The sequence below is a fragment of the Haliaeetus albicilla genome, chromosome 12, assembly GCF_947461875.1.
Source record: "Haliaeetus albicilla chromosome 12, bHalAlb1.1, whole genome shotgun sequence".
In the NCBI taxonomy this organism is placed as follows: domain Eukaryota; kingdom Metazoa; phylum Chordata; class Aves; order Accipitriformes; family Accipitridae; genus Haliaeetus; species Haliaeetus albicilla.
This window is the reverse complement of record NC_091494.1, coordinates 39,393,082-39,409,238: the sequence shown is the minus strand read 5'-3', so window position 1 is coordinate 39,409,238 and position 16,157 is coordinate 39,393,082. Positions and strand designations below refer to the sequence as shown.

The 16,157-nt window shown below is 40.3% G+C and overlaps 1 protein-coding gene across 15 annotated transcripts in view; it reads left to right on the top strand.

The window, feature by feature from the left end:
• The first annotated feature begins 3,835 nt into the window (after positions 1-3,835).
• Positions 3,836-16,157, top strand: part of BPTF (bromodomain PHD finger transcription factor) — a 57,221-nt gene continuing 44,899 nt past the window's right edge. For 5 of the 15 annotated variants that reach the window (XM_069799316.1, XM_069799317.1, XM_069799312.1 and 2 more), the window contains exon 1: positions 3,837-4,794. In XM_069799316.1, the coding sequence (XP_069655417.1) occupies positions 4,155-4,794 (640 nt within the window). In that variant the 5' untranslated portion in view covers positions 3,837-4,154. Of the gene's footprint in view, positions 4,795-16,157 lie in introns of all 15 variants that reach the window. The other 10 variants (XM_069799311.1, XM_069799314.1, XM_069799310.1 and 7 more) reach the window with 5 other exon arrangements.

Here is a 16,157-nt window from a genome sequence, read left to right as displayed (position 1 = left end):
GAGCAAGAATGGTATCTTGCCTGTTAGGTTGGAGCAAAGAACTAACGTAGCTGAAAATAACTTCTCTTTTTGGATAGTGATTTTTCTCTGATAGTGCTGACTTAAGCATATATGTCAGTGGACACAGAGGGGACATCCAGTTTGATTTGGAGCAGAATGTTGGAAATCATTGTTTGAATAAAACGCTTCTTAACCTTTGTCAGGTTAAACTTGCCTGAGAATGAACAACAGTATTATCTTCCTTTCTCTGGCTAGAGCTAGAATGCAAGATTATTATGGCTGAAGTGCTACGTGCATAACTTACTGGACTTTGGCTGTATAACTTTGAAACAGCTGCACGCAGTTAAAAGCCTTAAGACTCTTTCGAAGTTGACGTGTTGGAGGTCAGTACCAAATGTATGTAAAAGTAAAGTTTAAAAAACAGTACAGTGGGCAGCTGAAGAATCATAGAGAGGGGTACTTCTTGGCACTGGCAGTAGTTGCTTTTAATTTTCTGGACAGGAAAACTTATCTCCAATTTGAAATAAGAACATTTGTGCCTCCATCAGTGTCTGTTTTCTCCAAGGACATTTTCAAAGAGTGAACACCTCAACTTACGTTAACCTCATCTATGCTGCTTGTTCTAAACAGCTTGAATTTCAGCATTTCAAAGTGTATCTTAGCTCTAGATTTGTTTTGACTGTCCCTTTACAAAAAAAAAGTGATGAACTGAAGTTTTATGAAAGCAACACTTGTTGAAGGTATTACAGGTATAAGCATCTATTGAATTGTACTTCTGATTAGGTGTTCACTTAAAACTGACTTGTTATAAGCTACCTGCGGGACTGAATATTCATCTAAATGAAAGGTTATCTGGGATAGGGGAAAATAGGACAGATAAGCATAATGGTAGATTTCATGAGGTGTAGTATAAAATGGATGGTTAGGGCCAGAGGCCTTCAGAGAAGATAGACTTAATACATGTTCAGAATAGTAAATAAGATGTTAAAAACTTATTTTTACTAATAATGTGATTGAATATTAATATAATTCAGCATAATCAATATGCTGATATGCTTTGGTTTTCATTATACTAAATAAAATGGTAATATTGAATTACACCAGCAAAAGACATGTATGCCCTTGCTTCCCTGACTGACTTAATTTAGTCTACAGCTGAGCTCTAGTCTAACATTATTCAGCAACGCCTTGGTGTCTTATAAATGTACATGTAACTGATTCTAGAGCTGAATACTTGAATTTAATGCCTAATACATGTTATGAAATAATTTGGAGGGAAGGGCTGGACAAAAGCAGCTCAATAATTTAAGCAAGAGTGTATGCTCGCTTGTTATTAATGCCATCCAGCTGTAGGTTCTTGAGTTCTTTCCCTTACCATTGGAGAAAGCAACCCATCCAGACAACAGCTTGGAACAACTAGGCTATTCATCTTCTCCAAAGTGCCTTTTGAAAGGAGTCTTTCTCTCCGTCTGTCTTGAGTATGGAGGCAGTGTAGGGCCTCCTACCTAAAATTCCTTTTCCTGCTGTATTCAGTTCACTTACAAATACGCTCATTTAACTATACCAGCAGATTCAGAATAGGAACTTCAGCTTCTTAATGGAGATATGTTTTGTTCTTAGGATTGGACATGGGTAGGTGAGTAGGTTAAGGGGTTACGGTTGGTTTCTCTGTACTGAGCTAAGCTGTGTGTTGGAAAGGACTAATTTATAGTCCTGACTCCTGAAAGTTAACATCCCTTTCTATGCATCCCTTTCTCCACCTATAAAATTAAAATTCTTTGTCCTATTCAGTAAGCGCTTCCACATCAACAACTGATAAATCTTAAATAAGAGATGGGATTAAGAGACAAGGTATTCTGGTTCGTAGTATTAAAAAGGAAATGATTATTAGTACCTTTGTCCTACTACAGGTACACAAAATCCACAGTAGAGATATTAACACTCTCATAATGCTACAGGCTCTGTAGGTATCAGTGCAGAAGATAGACTAGGTCTCTCTGCTGGATTCTCAATGAATGTATAGATGGCAGAATTCACAAGTGTTTTGTCCAAGATCACAGAGGGAGGTAGTGAAATAACCTACCTCAAAACATGTATCCCTATATTCATGTATTTAAAGAGTTACCATAATCCTTTGCAAACTTGTAAGAGGTTGCAACAATTAGCCTGACCTAAGCAATCTAAAGGTAACTTTGAAAGATTCAGAACACAAACTGAGTATAAAGGTGTAAATGGGGTTAGGCAATGTTGTCTACTACTGTTGCTGTGTCTGTATCATACTGTGTCTAGAACATGGCTCTGAGCCTGTGCAGCTGCACCACTGAATATAAAAGAGTGCAAGTGAATATAAAAGAGATGCAGATAAAAAGCTGGATGTAAGAGTGCAAATTGGGCTAAAGCCTGCTGCCTGGTGCCATTGTGACATTGTTGCATGCTTGACACTGCGGCAGGTTTGTGGGTTTAATGAGGTTCTCAGCCTGAGCAACAAGTTCACAAACAAAAGGCACTTCAAAAATTACTATAGAAGAATGCAAATTACGCATTGGACATGTACCTGGCATGCTTATGGCATGACCAGTATTTCGTCATACCTCAGAGAAGCATAAGCAAGGGACTGAGAGAAAATGAAAATGTGAACGTACTTATTTGCTAACAATAAGACTTCAGACTCTCGGGGATCCCACGGCTGTGTAGATTTAGCAATGGAAAGAGGGCCGGTTCTAAGAAGCGCAAGACGTTTGCATGCCTTTGGCTGGCTTTCAGTTTGTACTGCTTTTGTTCAGGAAACTGATACCCTGAATTCAAGTGGTGGCATTAGAAACCCAACCGTGCAATTGGTTTCTGTAGATTTTTATCCCTTTGGGGACTTTGCAAACGGGAGAATGAGAGGAAATATAAAATAGGTGAAGCCTATCTCCCTTTCGTAGTGAACTGCAGCCACAGCAGTTCAGAGAAAGTAGATGGACAAAAATGCAAAGGGCGGGGCCCTATGTGATCTCCTCAGTCGACTTTGCGTTATCACGACCCTGGCTAGGTAACGGTGAGCTGTAAGAGGGTCTTAATTTCCGCATCGTGCGTGAAGATTTAAACCATGGCAAAAGATTAACATGGCAGCGGTCAAGGGGGCCTGCTTGGAGCTGGCGGCGGGCGGCCGCTGCCTCGGGGCGGTGAAGGAGGGAAACCTCTCCTGAGGGGGTAGACCTGGTGGCTCTAGTTTTGGCGGGCGCTGCGGCGGGAGGGGAGAGCCTCGTAATGAGCCCCTGCCCGGGGCGGAGGGGAGGGCAGAGCCGAGCCCGTCGCCTACCTGCGCTCACAGCTGTCCCCTGCAGGGGTGCGCGGCCGGCTGAGGCAGCCGTGGGACTCGGAGCTGAGGGGCGGCAGCCCGAGGGGCTCTGGGAGAGAGGACCGGTAACGGGCGTCGCTATTCAGGTGTGGGGAGACGGTGAGGCCGAGGGGGACCCGCGGAGGAGGTGGGGGGGGAGGGAGGTTGGCGGTCGTGGCGCAGCTTCAGCCGCCGGCGGGGGAGCGCGGCGGGGCGCCCCGGGAGCGCCCGGCGCTGAGGGGGAGCCTCGTGGTGGGCGGCGGTGGCCGGGCAGCGCCTCGTGGCAGGTGGCGGTAAGAGCTGGGGTGGGGGTGAGGGGGCCAGACTGCGTGCCGGTGGAGGGGAGAGCGGCCAAGAGAGCGTGGAGGAAAGCGGCGGTGGGGCGGCAGGGGCCGGGCAGCGCGGCGGGGAGCAGCCGGGGAGGAGGAGGCGGGGGGGGGGGGGGGGGGAGCGCGGAGCCGCCCCAGCGCGCCGGCTCCAACATGGCTCTCGCGGCTGGCGGTGGCGGCGCCCCCTGGCGGCGGCAGGCGGGCGCGGCCGGTCACGTGAGGCGCTCGGGGCCTGCTGCCGCCGCCGCTTCCCCCAGTCAGAGCGGAGCGAGCCGAGGCAGAGACGAAGAAACAAGATGGCGGCCGGTGGCGATCCGGAGCGGGACGCCGGCAATTCGGATTGAGCCCTCGGCCCTCACAGCTCGGCGGCCCCCCCCTCCCCGGCCCGGATCCCTCGCAGGGGGGGGAGCTTCCCCGTAGCCGCCTGTCCGGACTCCGAGCGCCCTCCCGAGCCTTCCTTCCCCCTCCCTTCCCCCCCCCCCCCCCTCGGCCAGCGCCCAGAGATGCGGGGCCGGCGAGGCAGGCCGCCCAAGCAGCAGCAGCCGGCGGCGGCCACCGCTCAGGCGAGCTCCCCGGCTCCGCCCGCCCCGGCGGGCCCCATCGGGGGGCTGAGGTCCCGGCAGCGGGGCAGCAGCCGCGGCAGGTGGGCGACCTCGGCCCAGGCGGAGACGGCGGGGCCCAAGCAGAAGGGAGCCGGGGCTGCCCAGGCCTCTTCCCCCGCCACCGCCTCCCCCAGGGGGGGCAGCAAGAGGAAGGGAGGCAGCGGCAGCAGCAGCACCCCTGGTGGGGGAGGCAGCAGCGGTAAGGGTAGGGGCAGGGCTGGGGCTGGAGGAGCAGGGGGAGGAGGCGGAGGAGGCAGCTGCAACAGCCAAGGCAGGGCTGCCTCGTCCAGGAGGAGCATCAGCAAAGTGGTGTACGATGATCATGAGAGTGAAGAGGAGGAGGAGAGCATGGTGTCCGAGGAGGAAGAGGAGGGAGACCCCGAGGATAACCAGGACTCCGAGGAGGAAGAGGAGGAGGAGATAATGGAGGAGGAGGACGACGACGACTCTGACTACCCTGAAGAGATGGAGGATGAAGACGATGCCAGTTATTGCACTGAGAGCAGCTTCAGGAGCCACAGCACCTACAGCAGCACCCCAGGTAGAGAGTCAGTGGGATGAACTAAAACAAGTCGAGGGCACCCCACATGCTCCCTCTAGGTTTGCAAATACAGTCCGCACGCATTCTTCCTCCCATGCGTGTGTGTAAGGGATGCCTGCAAGCACTCACAGGGAGAGAGGGGTATGCAAATTAACGACTGGCAACCCCACGGATGCAGGGAACGTTAGAGATGCTTACAAACACATGCACTGAGAGGAGGGAGGGAGGGAGGGAGGGCAGTACAGGCTGTAACAAGGGGATGCTTTGCAAATATGCATGGAGATTCTGGTGACTGCAGAAATGCGTGATACACCAGAACGTGTTGCAAACAATGTCAAAAGTGTACGGAGTGTTCACTTAATATTTAAAAACAAGGGAAACGGGATGCATGCCTTGCAAAGAGGTCCTTTCAAATATATACAGGAAAGGATGGCTTGTGCTTGCAAGTATAACTTGATGTTGAAAGGAAGCACATGCAACGTGAACTGGCCTAAAAAAAAAAACAACAAAAAAACCATAAACACTGAAAATTTTCAGGCTCTTGAAATCAGAGGTATAACTTGATCCAGCATTTACTGGCTTTAAGACAAAACTAGCTTTCCAAGGAGGGAAATGAGGTGCATTGTTCAAAATGGAGATTGCATTGTTATAGTTTGGGGAAAAGTGCACAGGGCCTCATTGCAAGGGTGTAAACCTAGTTTTAGTTAAACACAAAGATTGAAAGGTGGAGGTTGAGTCAGAAGTCTTGGGTTTAAATACTGCATTTATCTTAAGATATGGCAACCTTTAAAACTCATAGTGGGGTTAAAACTCGTTAAACATAATTGTGATTATTTTTTTTTTTAACCTCTAGTGGCAAATTTGGGCTTAAATTTTTAAGGCCTGCACTTCTGTTTGTCCTTAATTAGTTCATTAACCATGTGGGTTTCAAGCTTCAAAAATTCTTTTATCTAAACTTAAGTACTTTGGATTTACTTGAATTCATTCCAGAAAGGAGTTCAAGCTTAGGATATTTTTATTATTATTATTATTTTTTAGGTGTCTGAACCAGGAGAGTGGTTAAACTCAGGGATAACTTAGGAGTGTTTCTGAGTTGGGCTACAGGGTAACAGACACTGCTGTTGTACAAGTATTTGGCCAATTTGGAAGGGGGGAGAAACAGGTTGTTGATGTAAATGCATTGCATCTTAATTAAAAAATGAGTGTAGTTCTGAGTAGTTACCTGATGACTTTTAAAAAGGGGGAAGTACTGCCTACTAAATGTGTCATTTGTTTTTATTTTGGTGAGTTAATGGTATCAGCTCATTATGTGACTTCATAACAGTCCTTTAAAAAACGCTGTATGTCTGTCTATATATTTTTTAATCTATATCCATATGCTCAGGAACCTAAATGAATCAAAATAAGTACGTACATTACTAAATGAATTTGATTTAGAGATACTTTTTTTAAGGTGTTAGTTTACCTGTTGCAGGGATGTCCTGCAATCAAATTGAAATTTTTGAATATTTATTACTTTAAAGATTGAGGTCTGGCTTCACAGAAGATAAAAACTCTGAAGTACTCCCTTGACTTTTAACTCTTCATTTTCTGCTTAGTTGTGGTAACTTTAATTTTTATTACTGGGGGGGCGGGGGGGGCGGCTTTTGTCAGGGAAAGAATATTTTTATGATTTTAATTGGCTAGGTCAGGAAAATATTTTTTTACATGAGCATCCAGGTTTAAAATTAATTCTACAGAGTATGGGTGTATTCAATTTTTGAAATGTACTTAAGTGTTTTGGCAAATAACAAGATACCTCTGTGTGCATTGTTGTGCAAGTGTAGACAGGTTTTACATGGTATTTAGGTGTATCAGAAACCATTTTGATAATTTACATGTTTATTTCTCACTTGGTCAGGGTAACTTCAGTTAACTTTTTAAAGATAAGTTTAAGTGTAAGCATTTTCATCCTTATGTGCCTTTTTTTTTTTCATACTGAGTATTTGATAGCTAAACATCTGCGTTGTTATTTTGGCAATTTACTGGCAGTTGTCGTTAGTTCACTGTTTGCCTAAAGGTCTCCCTCCCTCCTTCGCTCTCTCCCAGATACGCTGTTGCCCTTTTGCAAAGAAAGTACAAACTTTTCATTCAATCAGCTCTGTCTGTCTTGTTTCTGCTGAACAAATATCTACGTTGTGAGCACTGCTACGCAGTGGTGGCACTAATTGAAATCTTAGTCTTATCATAATCCAGGAAGAGATACTTGACATTAGAACAGCATTAATAGGCAAGGAAAAGATTCACCTGACCTCAGTATCTCTTTATCTGACAGTAGCCAGTGCAGAGAATAGTGTTAAGAATAGGGCAAGCGTAGAGGGATATGTCTCCAGAGTTCCTTCGTGGGCTCCAGTGCTCTTTGACTCAGGTGCATGCTAAGCCAGAATTGGTCTTTAGCTATGTTTAGGTATGGTGTTTTTTCTTTCATATATTTGTCTTCAAACTGACAAGTTGTAATATACAGTGACAAAGTTCCTGTGGTTAACTGGAGGGCTTGAAGGAGTGTCTCCTCTATTGTTTTAAACTAGCCCCTGACAGAATAGTGCAGTGCCCGCTGGGTTTTTTCTACTAGAAGAGATGATGAATGATGTTTCTCTACTTACCTTCCCTCAATCACGTGTAGCCTGAATCACTGCCACTTTCAGGATGTAGTCTTGGGGGCTGAAGAGTTTATTTTTTTGAGAGCAGGGTATTGAAAAAAATACAGTCCCAGTCAAACTCTCCTACCAACCAAGATTTTACACATAAATCACATCCCACTTAAATGGGTGACAGACTTTTTACAGTTTTTTCAACTTGCATTGAACAATGAATTAAAAGATCACACTGCTATGTCTCTAGCCAAGAAAGGCTCAATTTTGTGCTCAGCAGGGAAGTTTACGATATATCTTGAACTTGAATGTAGGAGTAGTTTTTTACTACATTATTATTCAAGTATTTAAAGAAGCAAAATCTTAGGAATGGTAAAATGCCTTTGATGTAACGCTTAAAAATGGTACAGTGAAAACTTATTGTGTCAATGCATATGACGTTTATCATTGCTTTTTCTTCTGCTGGACAGACTTTTGGTAGAGGGATTTTGTGCGTGTGAATAATGTCCCTTCTCTCTTGTCTATTTGTATCCCCAGAAGGTAGATGTACTTGTAGGATAGGTATCCTTTATATCTTGTATCACTAAACATTTTTGCCATTACCTGTCCACTCCAAGTTCTACTTTAGGCTTGTCACAATTGCATTATAGATACCAAGTATATTCCATACGTTGCAGAATTTTAAAAGAAGGATTTAATCAAGATGCCTAGAAGTCCTTCATTTTTTTTCTATTTCTTTTTTTTGTCAAAAACTTGGAAAACTAGCTTTAGGACAAGTTATACATCTAGATTTTGGCTGAGATAATCGTCAGTCTGTCTAACAAGCAAATGCACAACAGTAGAGTTGTGAGCCAAAAGATTTGTCTTAAAAGTACATTAATAAAATTTTTAGATGATTTTGCTAGTCTGTGAGCATTTACAGCGATTGACCATCACTTCTGTTAACCAGTTACTTCACCAGTGTGCTTTTATTTTCGGACTGAAAGAATTTAGCTGGAAACGAGGTGCTGCATTTTGTGTCTGTAGAAATTTTATATCTTAACACGTTTTCATGCTCTTGAAGAACTGTTTAAGTGGAGACATTGAGATATGACAGTAAGGTATTCAACCTCCTTTGTCCGTCATGTGAGAAGATTTACCAGCCTCCCAAACATCTTACCTAGGGTACCCTGTTCTCTAAATTAAATCTGCCATGCTTTTATTTTACCATTTAGTAATCTGAACTTTGATTTCTACTCTAGAGGAACTATTACAAGTTCATCATGCCAGTCATCAAAAATGTAGGACAGTCCTAGCAAAGAAATTGTGTAGAAGGCCAAACAAGTAAATCTGTGGCTGATTCTGTTGTATTGACATGCAAATTTGCCGTTTATCTGAAGAGAGCGTTTGTCACTTTAGTCATCTAAGAAGCTCTGTGCAGCAAATACTGTACCGTTATCAAAGTATGTATGTTGTAAAAGGTAGAATAATTTGATGTACTGCAGATGAGTTGATTGTGCAAACTTTTTTTGTAGGTCTGCAGTAAAATTCCATAGCCAACTATTGTATTGCATAGAACTGGTGTTAGGTGAATAAATGTGGATTTTAGATTGGGGCTGGCTTTCAGGGCTCACTAACTTCTGAAATTAGTTACAACTTACCGTGAGTGTGCCCCAACTAAGAAATCTGTCAGGATGTTCCTGAAAATCATTATGTTAGTGCTACTTTTCTTTGCCTGCGTTCTAGGCACAAAAGGGTTGTGCCTCTGAGTACTTCTGAGAATGACAATGTGGGATCTTATTTGCTACTTGTCTTGCATTAGTTATCCAGATGTTAAAATGATGTCTTAGAATATAGGGGAGTTGTATTCTTGGCTCCTACTGAGAGTGTACTGATGGCCCTAATGTTGAGAAATTAAATTCTTAATGTAAAATCAGTAGAGAACATTAGTTTGATTTAGAAGTATACTACTGGCAGGTGTACAAACTGAAAAAATAAACAGCCAAAAGTTTTAAAGTTTTAAAACAGTTTTTCAAGAACATAAAGACCTAGTTTTGTGCAATGCAAGGCAGTAGTCACACTTAACTTAGGAGCATGTTGAGAATTTCTGTGATATGAGTGCTCTCAGGAAGGTGCGCTCAAGATCTAGTCTAGTTACTGGTTATTTTTTCGTTTGTGCTTCAACTTCTAAAGCTTTTGTGGTGCTTGGAATGTCTCATTTTTAATGTTGGGTTAGATTTTAAGTTTAATCTGTTTTGTCGGTTGGTTTTTTTTTTTTCTTTTTCCAGGCAAAATAAATAAATTTAGGTTAGGTACGATTGTTGCAGAGCAATATTCAAATTGGAGCTGCACTTACAAGTAGTTACAAATGCATCTTATTCTTCAGAAAATTTTTCTGGAAGAGATTATTTAACTTGTGAATATTAGAAACATGTCGATTGTCATGTTGGCATTTTTTAAAGGGAAAAAAAGTGTTTTGTATAAGTCAAAGCCTTTAATTTTGGCCCATCCCAAGAAAAAGATTTGGATTTTTCTATTTTGGTACTGCTTTTCATAATATATTCTTATTTTATGTTAAACTGATTCATTTTACTGCTTTTTCTTCTTTGGTGTAAGCTGAGCAAATGCTCTCTCAAGAGGTTGACTTTTAATTAAGGAACCAGTTTGGATATTGCTGTGACAAACATGTAGCTACATTCAGTTTATGCATTCTCCTGTGGAGAAAGAAAAAAAGGAAAAAAGAAATGAAAAAACACAAAAAATGTTCTCTTATGCATTTTCATCAATGTTTTCAGTTTTCTCAGTGATATCTAACAAGAACTTGTGTGTTGCTGTACATTCTCATTTGATACTTGCCTGGTGCAAAGCAGTAATGTGGCACAGCAAATGTCTGATTCTTGTATGTTTATTAAAACCAAACAAAAACAGGACAGTCTTATTGAATTTAGGAGGGTAGTCAAAGGCCAAAATTACCAGGAGGAAGAAAAACATAGGAGACAGCATGTTCTCTAAGGAGTACTCATGCTTTCAGGACATCATATAACTGCCAATTGGTCTTTATGTTGAGAAGTTTCTGTAGTGATTCATGATGTGGAAAACAAAGCCAACCCAGTTCTTTTTTACTGAAGATGGACTTTTATGTAAGAGTAGTGTAGTTTGACTTGACTTGTGGAACTTGAAGCCAAAAATTTATCTCTTATGGAGGCAAATTTAAAGTCTTTTCACTTGCTGGGGTCAATTTTGTGAAGTGCACCTGTGGAGTGTGTGTTTTATATTCCCCCCCATAACAGATCACTGATGTATCTGAAACTCATTGGTCTGTCTTTTCTTTCCCCTATACTCTATCAAGTTTGTCTCCACTGCAACTGTGAACAGGAACTCTAAGCAGGAGTCTTAGTGCCCAAGTGCTGAGAAATTATGAGGAAGGGAAAGTTTAAAGAGAAATGAGACCAGTTGCAAGCTTTCTAATCAAGAAATGCTGGAACCAGTGTTTATTTTTTAGGTCATACCAGTGCACCTACCACTCTCACCCTGTTTAAACAAGACAGTGGTTCTGGCAGAGTATTAGTTATGTAGGACCTCCATCCACCAGTCCATTACTTGAAATATGTTTGGCTGAAAGGCTATGTTTACTAGTACTGTACATCTGGAGTGAAGGGATATGTAACAAGTGAGACAAGGCAAAACCGGATTTTTGTCATTTTTGTTAGGCTACATGGGCATGGTAATTAGAATACAACTAAAGCACAAAGAGCATGAAAGTCTTATTTAGTCATAGTAGAACCTTTCTGTATTCTGGACATTGGTGTAAGTAGTTCATTTAGATACTCTGTTTTAAAATTGTCTACATAAACCAGAAGATATGTTAAAGATGATTAAAGTATTTTTAAGTTCCATATCCTCTTGTGGTAAAGAGTTAAGGTATAGATGTGACTTTCCCTTTTCTTCTTCATTTCTGTGAATGAAAATGAGGACAAGCTTTTTGGTCCTTTTATACTCCATTTCTAAATTTTGAAAGGGTCAGCATTTGAATCAAATAGGTTGAATAGATGGAAATTGAAAAAAAAAAAAAAAAAGCAAGGGTTTGAGTTTTTTAAGTGCTTCAGTAAATTCTGGTTTTGGGTGCTCAGCCTGTTACTTCAGTTCAGTAACTTCATATTATTTCAAGTATCATTAGTGTGTTTTGCTTAAATATTTGTAATATAAATTATTTTAATAGATTATGGTAAGTGTAGACTATAATTATCAATATCTATAATTAAATGTGCTATGTGAATAAAATTGTTTACTCTTTAATCTTAATTACAGGCAGCTCTTCAACTAGAGAATTCAAAATAGGGAGAGGCAAGCATTGCAGACTACTTCATCACTTTTGGAGACAACTAGTGAAGGAATGTGATTTAAAAGAAGTGTATGCTAGATAGAAGTATAATGCTGAGACACTCAAGATGATCTGGATCCTGTAAATAGTCCAATCGTGGCAGCAGAAGGCTATTGGCAGATCAATTTATCCTTCCAAATAAAGCTATGGAATTTGAATGGCATAGAAGTGGACATTTTATCTCTTTGTACTGGGTCAAACTTGAAGGTGGAATTTGATTCAGGGATTTGGTTAATATGCAGAAACGATCTTAGAAGTATACAATTTACGTGTAATAAAACTTAAGTCTATTTTGGGAAACTTCAGTATGAGTAAATTGACTTTCTTTAATTGAGAGTAGATACATCTAGATTCAATTTAAAGTCCAGTCAGTCAGGTGGTGGTGGTGCTTAAAAGAGAAGTAACTCCTGCTGGTACACCTGCTCTGGAATCCTCTTGATGTTTTTTGTTTGATACAAAGTAGTACATATTGCATTTTCTACTTAAAAAAAAAAAAGTGCTGCTACAAGAAGAGATTTCCACAAATGGGAAATTATTCAAATTATAGAAATGATTTATCCAAAGTTATTTAAACTATACCAAGATAAATCGAAAAATATTAATGGCAGTCGGTGATGTAGTAATACAAAGTTAAGGAAAGAGAGCAACAGTGTAATTGTGTTGACTGCTCAGTGTGGTCATTGCGCTGAATTTGTTACACTATTTCACTTTGTATATTATTTGAAATACATATTAATGTAGTGCACATATGTAGTGTCCCAGATCAAAATAACTTTGTTATTGTGTAATCATCAATTGTATAGTCTACACAAGCTTGCACTTCTCTCTTAAATATTTAAATTGAGGTCATTAAATTGATTATTTTTTAATCAATTTAATTAAATTTCAGTTAACACTTCTCACAGATAGTACTGAAAATTCCCTTTGGAGGGCAAAATCCATGACAAATGACAACAAATTAAAAAAATTAAAAAAAAAAAAAAACCCCAACAAACAAGTTGTCAAATCCCAGAATCTCTAAAATAATTAAAAGTAAAATAAAATAATTTGAACATACAAATGTTTGAAGAGACCAAAGTTGTTTGGTTTTGGGGCTTGGGTTTTTTTGTCTGCCAGTGAATGTCAAATTCAAGCATTGGACAATTTGCCTTGTAGAAAAGAGATTTTCCTTGAAAGTGAAGAGCTTGGAAAGTTGGATACGTTTATTGTAGGAAAACTTTTTTCAAAATTTGAGGGATTTTTTTGTGTATATGAAGAACAGTTGGGTAAACATGAACTGTGATCTTCAAAAACCTTCACAGAAGTTGAAACTGCTTGTAAGTAGTGTGAGCTGTATGGGTTGTCAGCACACTGCAGATAATTAGCAATGAAGAAATTGTTATTATGAGAATCGCAAATGAGCCTGGAGTCAAAACTGCCTTTCTTCAGCTGTCTGAGCTAGTGGCAAGGGAGGGGATTATCCACTCAACCAGCAGAATACAAAAATTTCAACTCAAAACAGAGACTATAGCACTTTGACATCATTATGTCGTATTTAGTTGGCCTACACTTTTAATTTAAGTTCAGCAGTTGTTTAGAATGCTTCAAGATTTATGGGCACCTTGGCAGAGAATGTTCATCTTTTTCACTGGAGATTAGACTGCTTGGTTTTGTTGGTTTGGGTTTTTTTTGGGGGGGGGGGGTTCAAAGGTATTTGGAGTGTTTCTTGAGATTGCAGTTGATGCATCGAACAGTAATACGTTTAAGCACAAATTGCTTGGAATTTCTGAATCTCCAGATCACACACTGTGATTCTCTTCTTGACTTCAAGGTCTGTTCAACCTGGATACAGCAAATACCAACAACAAATTGAAAGTGAAATTGAAAAAAAAACCCCAAAAAACCAAAATAAAACAAATGTAGAAAGATTTGACATACTATGCTACCAAGTCATTAAAAAAAAATGTCTGGGTACCACTTCTTTCTAAAATATTCTGCATCTTTGAATACTTCCCTTTTTTAAGGAATCTGGAAACCAGATTATATGCAGTGCAGAATTGTTCAAAGCAGTTTGGTGTCCTAAAAGAGAAACGATTTGAGCTCTTGAGATGTGGTGTGTGATTGACAGTATGAATTGGGAGTGTTGAGTGATACGATATAGTAACTGCTGCATACCATGAGGCATAACACAAAGTAGTGGACAAATGAAGCATATATTTTATAATGCATATGGTTTTTCTTGCTGTCTAAACTATTAGTTTTACAATTAGTTTTGAAATTTCTGTACTTTATACCAAAGCAAACATGAAAATATGTAAATTGATTTAAATAGAAATGAAGAGTGGTGTGAATAATGCAGTCACACGGTTACATTGTACTTGCCCCAAAGTACAATTCTTTATTATGGGATTGTGACATACTTTGTGTCCTGACAACATATTTATTCTAGACCTCTAATTGTACCAATATGCTTCCTTTGTAAGAGGAAGTGTTAGGGAACGTTTTTAACTTTTTCAGAAAATATTAGGAATGCCTTGTTTTAAGGTTCTTTTTTTGCTTCGCCTCTTATTTTGATGTAACAAAAACACCAGCATTTATCTCTAGTGAAAGAGACATCAACAAAAGTGGTATATGGGGAGTCTGGTTTTTTTCAATGAAGGTTAAAAGCAATGCACAGGACATTAGAATTGTGTTCTCAGAGTAGAAGATCTCAACAAATGAGAGGAAATAAGGAGTCTGCTTCTTTCAGCAGTGTTCCTTCATTCTAGTTTATCTTTGCCTGAAATTACTGCAGGGGGTTTGTCACTTCTGATTAATTTAGGTAAACCAGGGTTATCGTTCTTGCTGCTTTCTTTCTTGAAGGGCTGTTTCTTTTATGGCTTTACTGTGTGACAGACATGTTTTTCTGCTACAATTGCAAACACGGAAAAGATTCATAGTTTATAGCTCTGCCAGCTTTTTGTGATATTTGGAGTCTCTGAAGACCTTTAGTGATTTCAGAATATCTGTTCTGCATTGTTGTTGTCTTGCATGACTGCCTACTAGGACTAGTCCTATGGTGTCCTGCAATACTGAAGGAAGCTTCAGGACCCTAAAGTAGTTTAATCTGTGAGTGCGCACCTGTGTTTTTTGCTTTGGGGTCTTTTAATTAAACCAACTCTGGTTTATGCATGTAGATTTTGGATCATGATGGTAGAAAAGTTGGGTTTAATCTAGATATTTCTAGCTGTAAGAATGCTTGCTTTGTGCCTGGCTGTGAAACTCCTGTGTTTTTGTGTGTTTGCCATGATTAAACATTTTCCACTGATTTATGCAGGAGCATATTGGAAGACAGTCATACAAGCATTCTTTCATTTTCCACAGTCAGAACTCAAACTTAACTAAACTTGGAAATTTATTTTTATACACAGATGATGTTGACCCATTACTTCTGTAATGGAAACATCTGGCAGTTCATATTCTATATTGTTTCAGAGTGTCTAATTTGTTGCATAAGATTTCATTCTTTAAAGTTTGAGAGGGAGAGATGTATCTGGTGTCATCTTGCCATACTAGCTCAGTGACTGATTTATTTTTCTTCTGCAATCATTTGGCAAACTGTCTATTATGCATCAAGATGTTTCTTAAAGGTAGCTTTTCTTTTAGGTAACTTTTTTTTTTCCTTATCAGTGCATTAAAGTTTTAACGATGGTGGGTTTGGATTCAGCAGGATCTGTCTTTGGGCATCTGCCTGCCTTAGCAGGACTTTTCCACCCCCATTAGACTTATATCCTGTATTTATGGGAGTATTGGAGGGAGTAGGGCGAGTTGAACAAATGCAACAAACAGAGAACCTTTTCCTCTTAATGGTAACATCCAAGATAACTGGAACTTACTTCATCTCTTAATTTTCTTGAACCAGTTGGGGGGGGGGGGGGGGGGAGGGGCACTGTTATGCACAGAATTTGATCCAAAAATTATTAATGTGAAATTTAAAATTCCAGGATACTGGTTGTGTCACTCTTTAGTCTCGGATCACACAATGCATAATATGTGTCACTTTTTATTAGAGTGTGCATATGAAATTGCTGTTACGGACAGCTTCATTTTTCCTTTGGATTTTCTCTGTGAATAAATTGTATCCTGCCGACCACTTCTCTGTGTAGAATTGATAATTAGGAAATTTAGTTGTTGACCAGAATCTTAATATGCTTTCCAGAGGACCTAAAAACATTTTCATCTCAGTTCTTGGTTTTAAACCAAGATGATTGTTTTATGATTAGTTTATGAGATTGTCTAAACTTGATTAAGTTTGGGGTTTTTTTAAAAAAAAGGAAGTAGGTTTAATGAGTGCATCCTAATACTTTAACTGATAGCTGCAAAGTAGTTGCATTTAGCTGGATACTGTTTCGTTA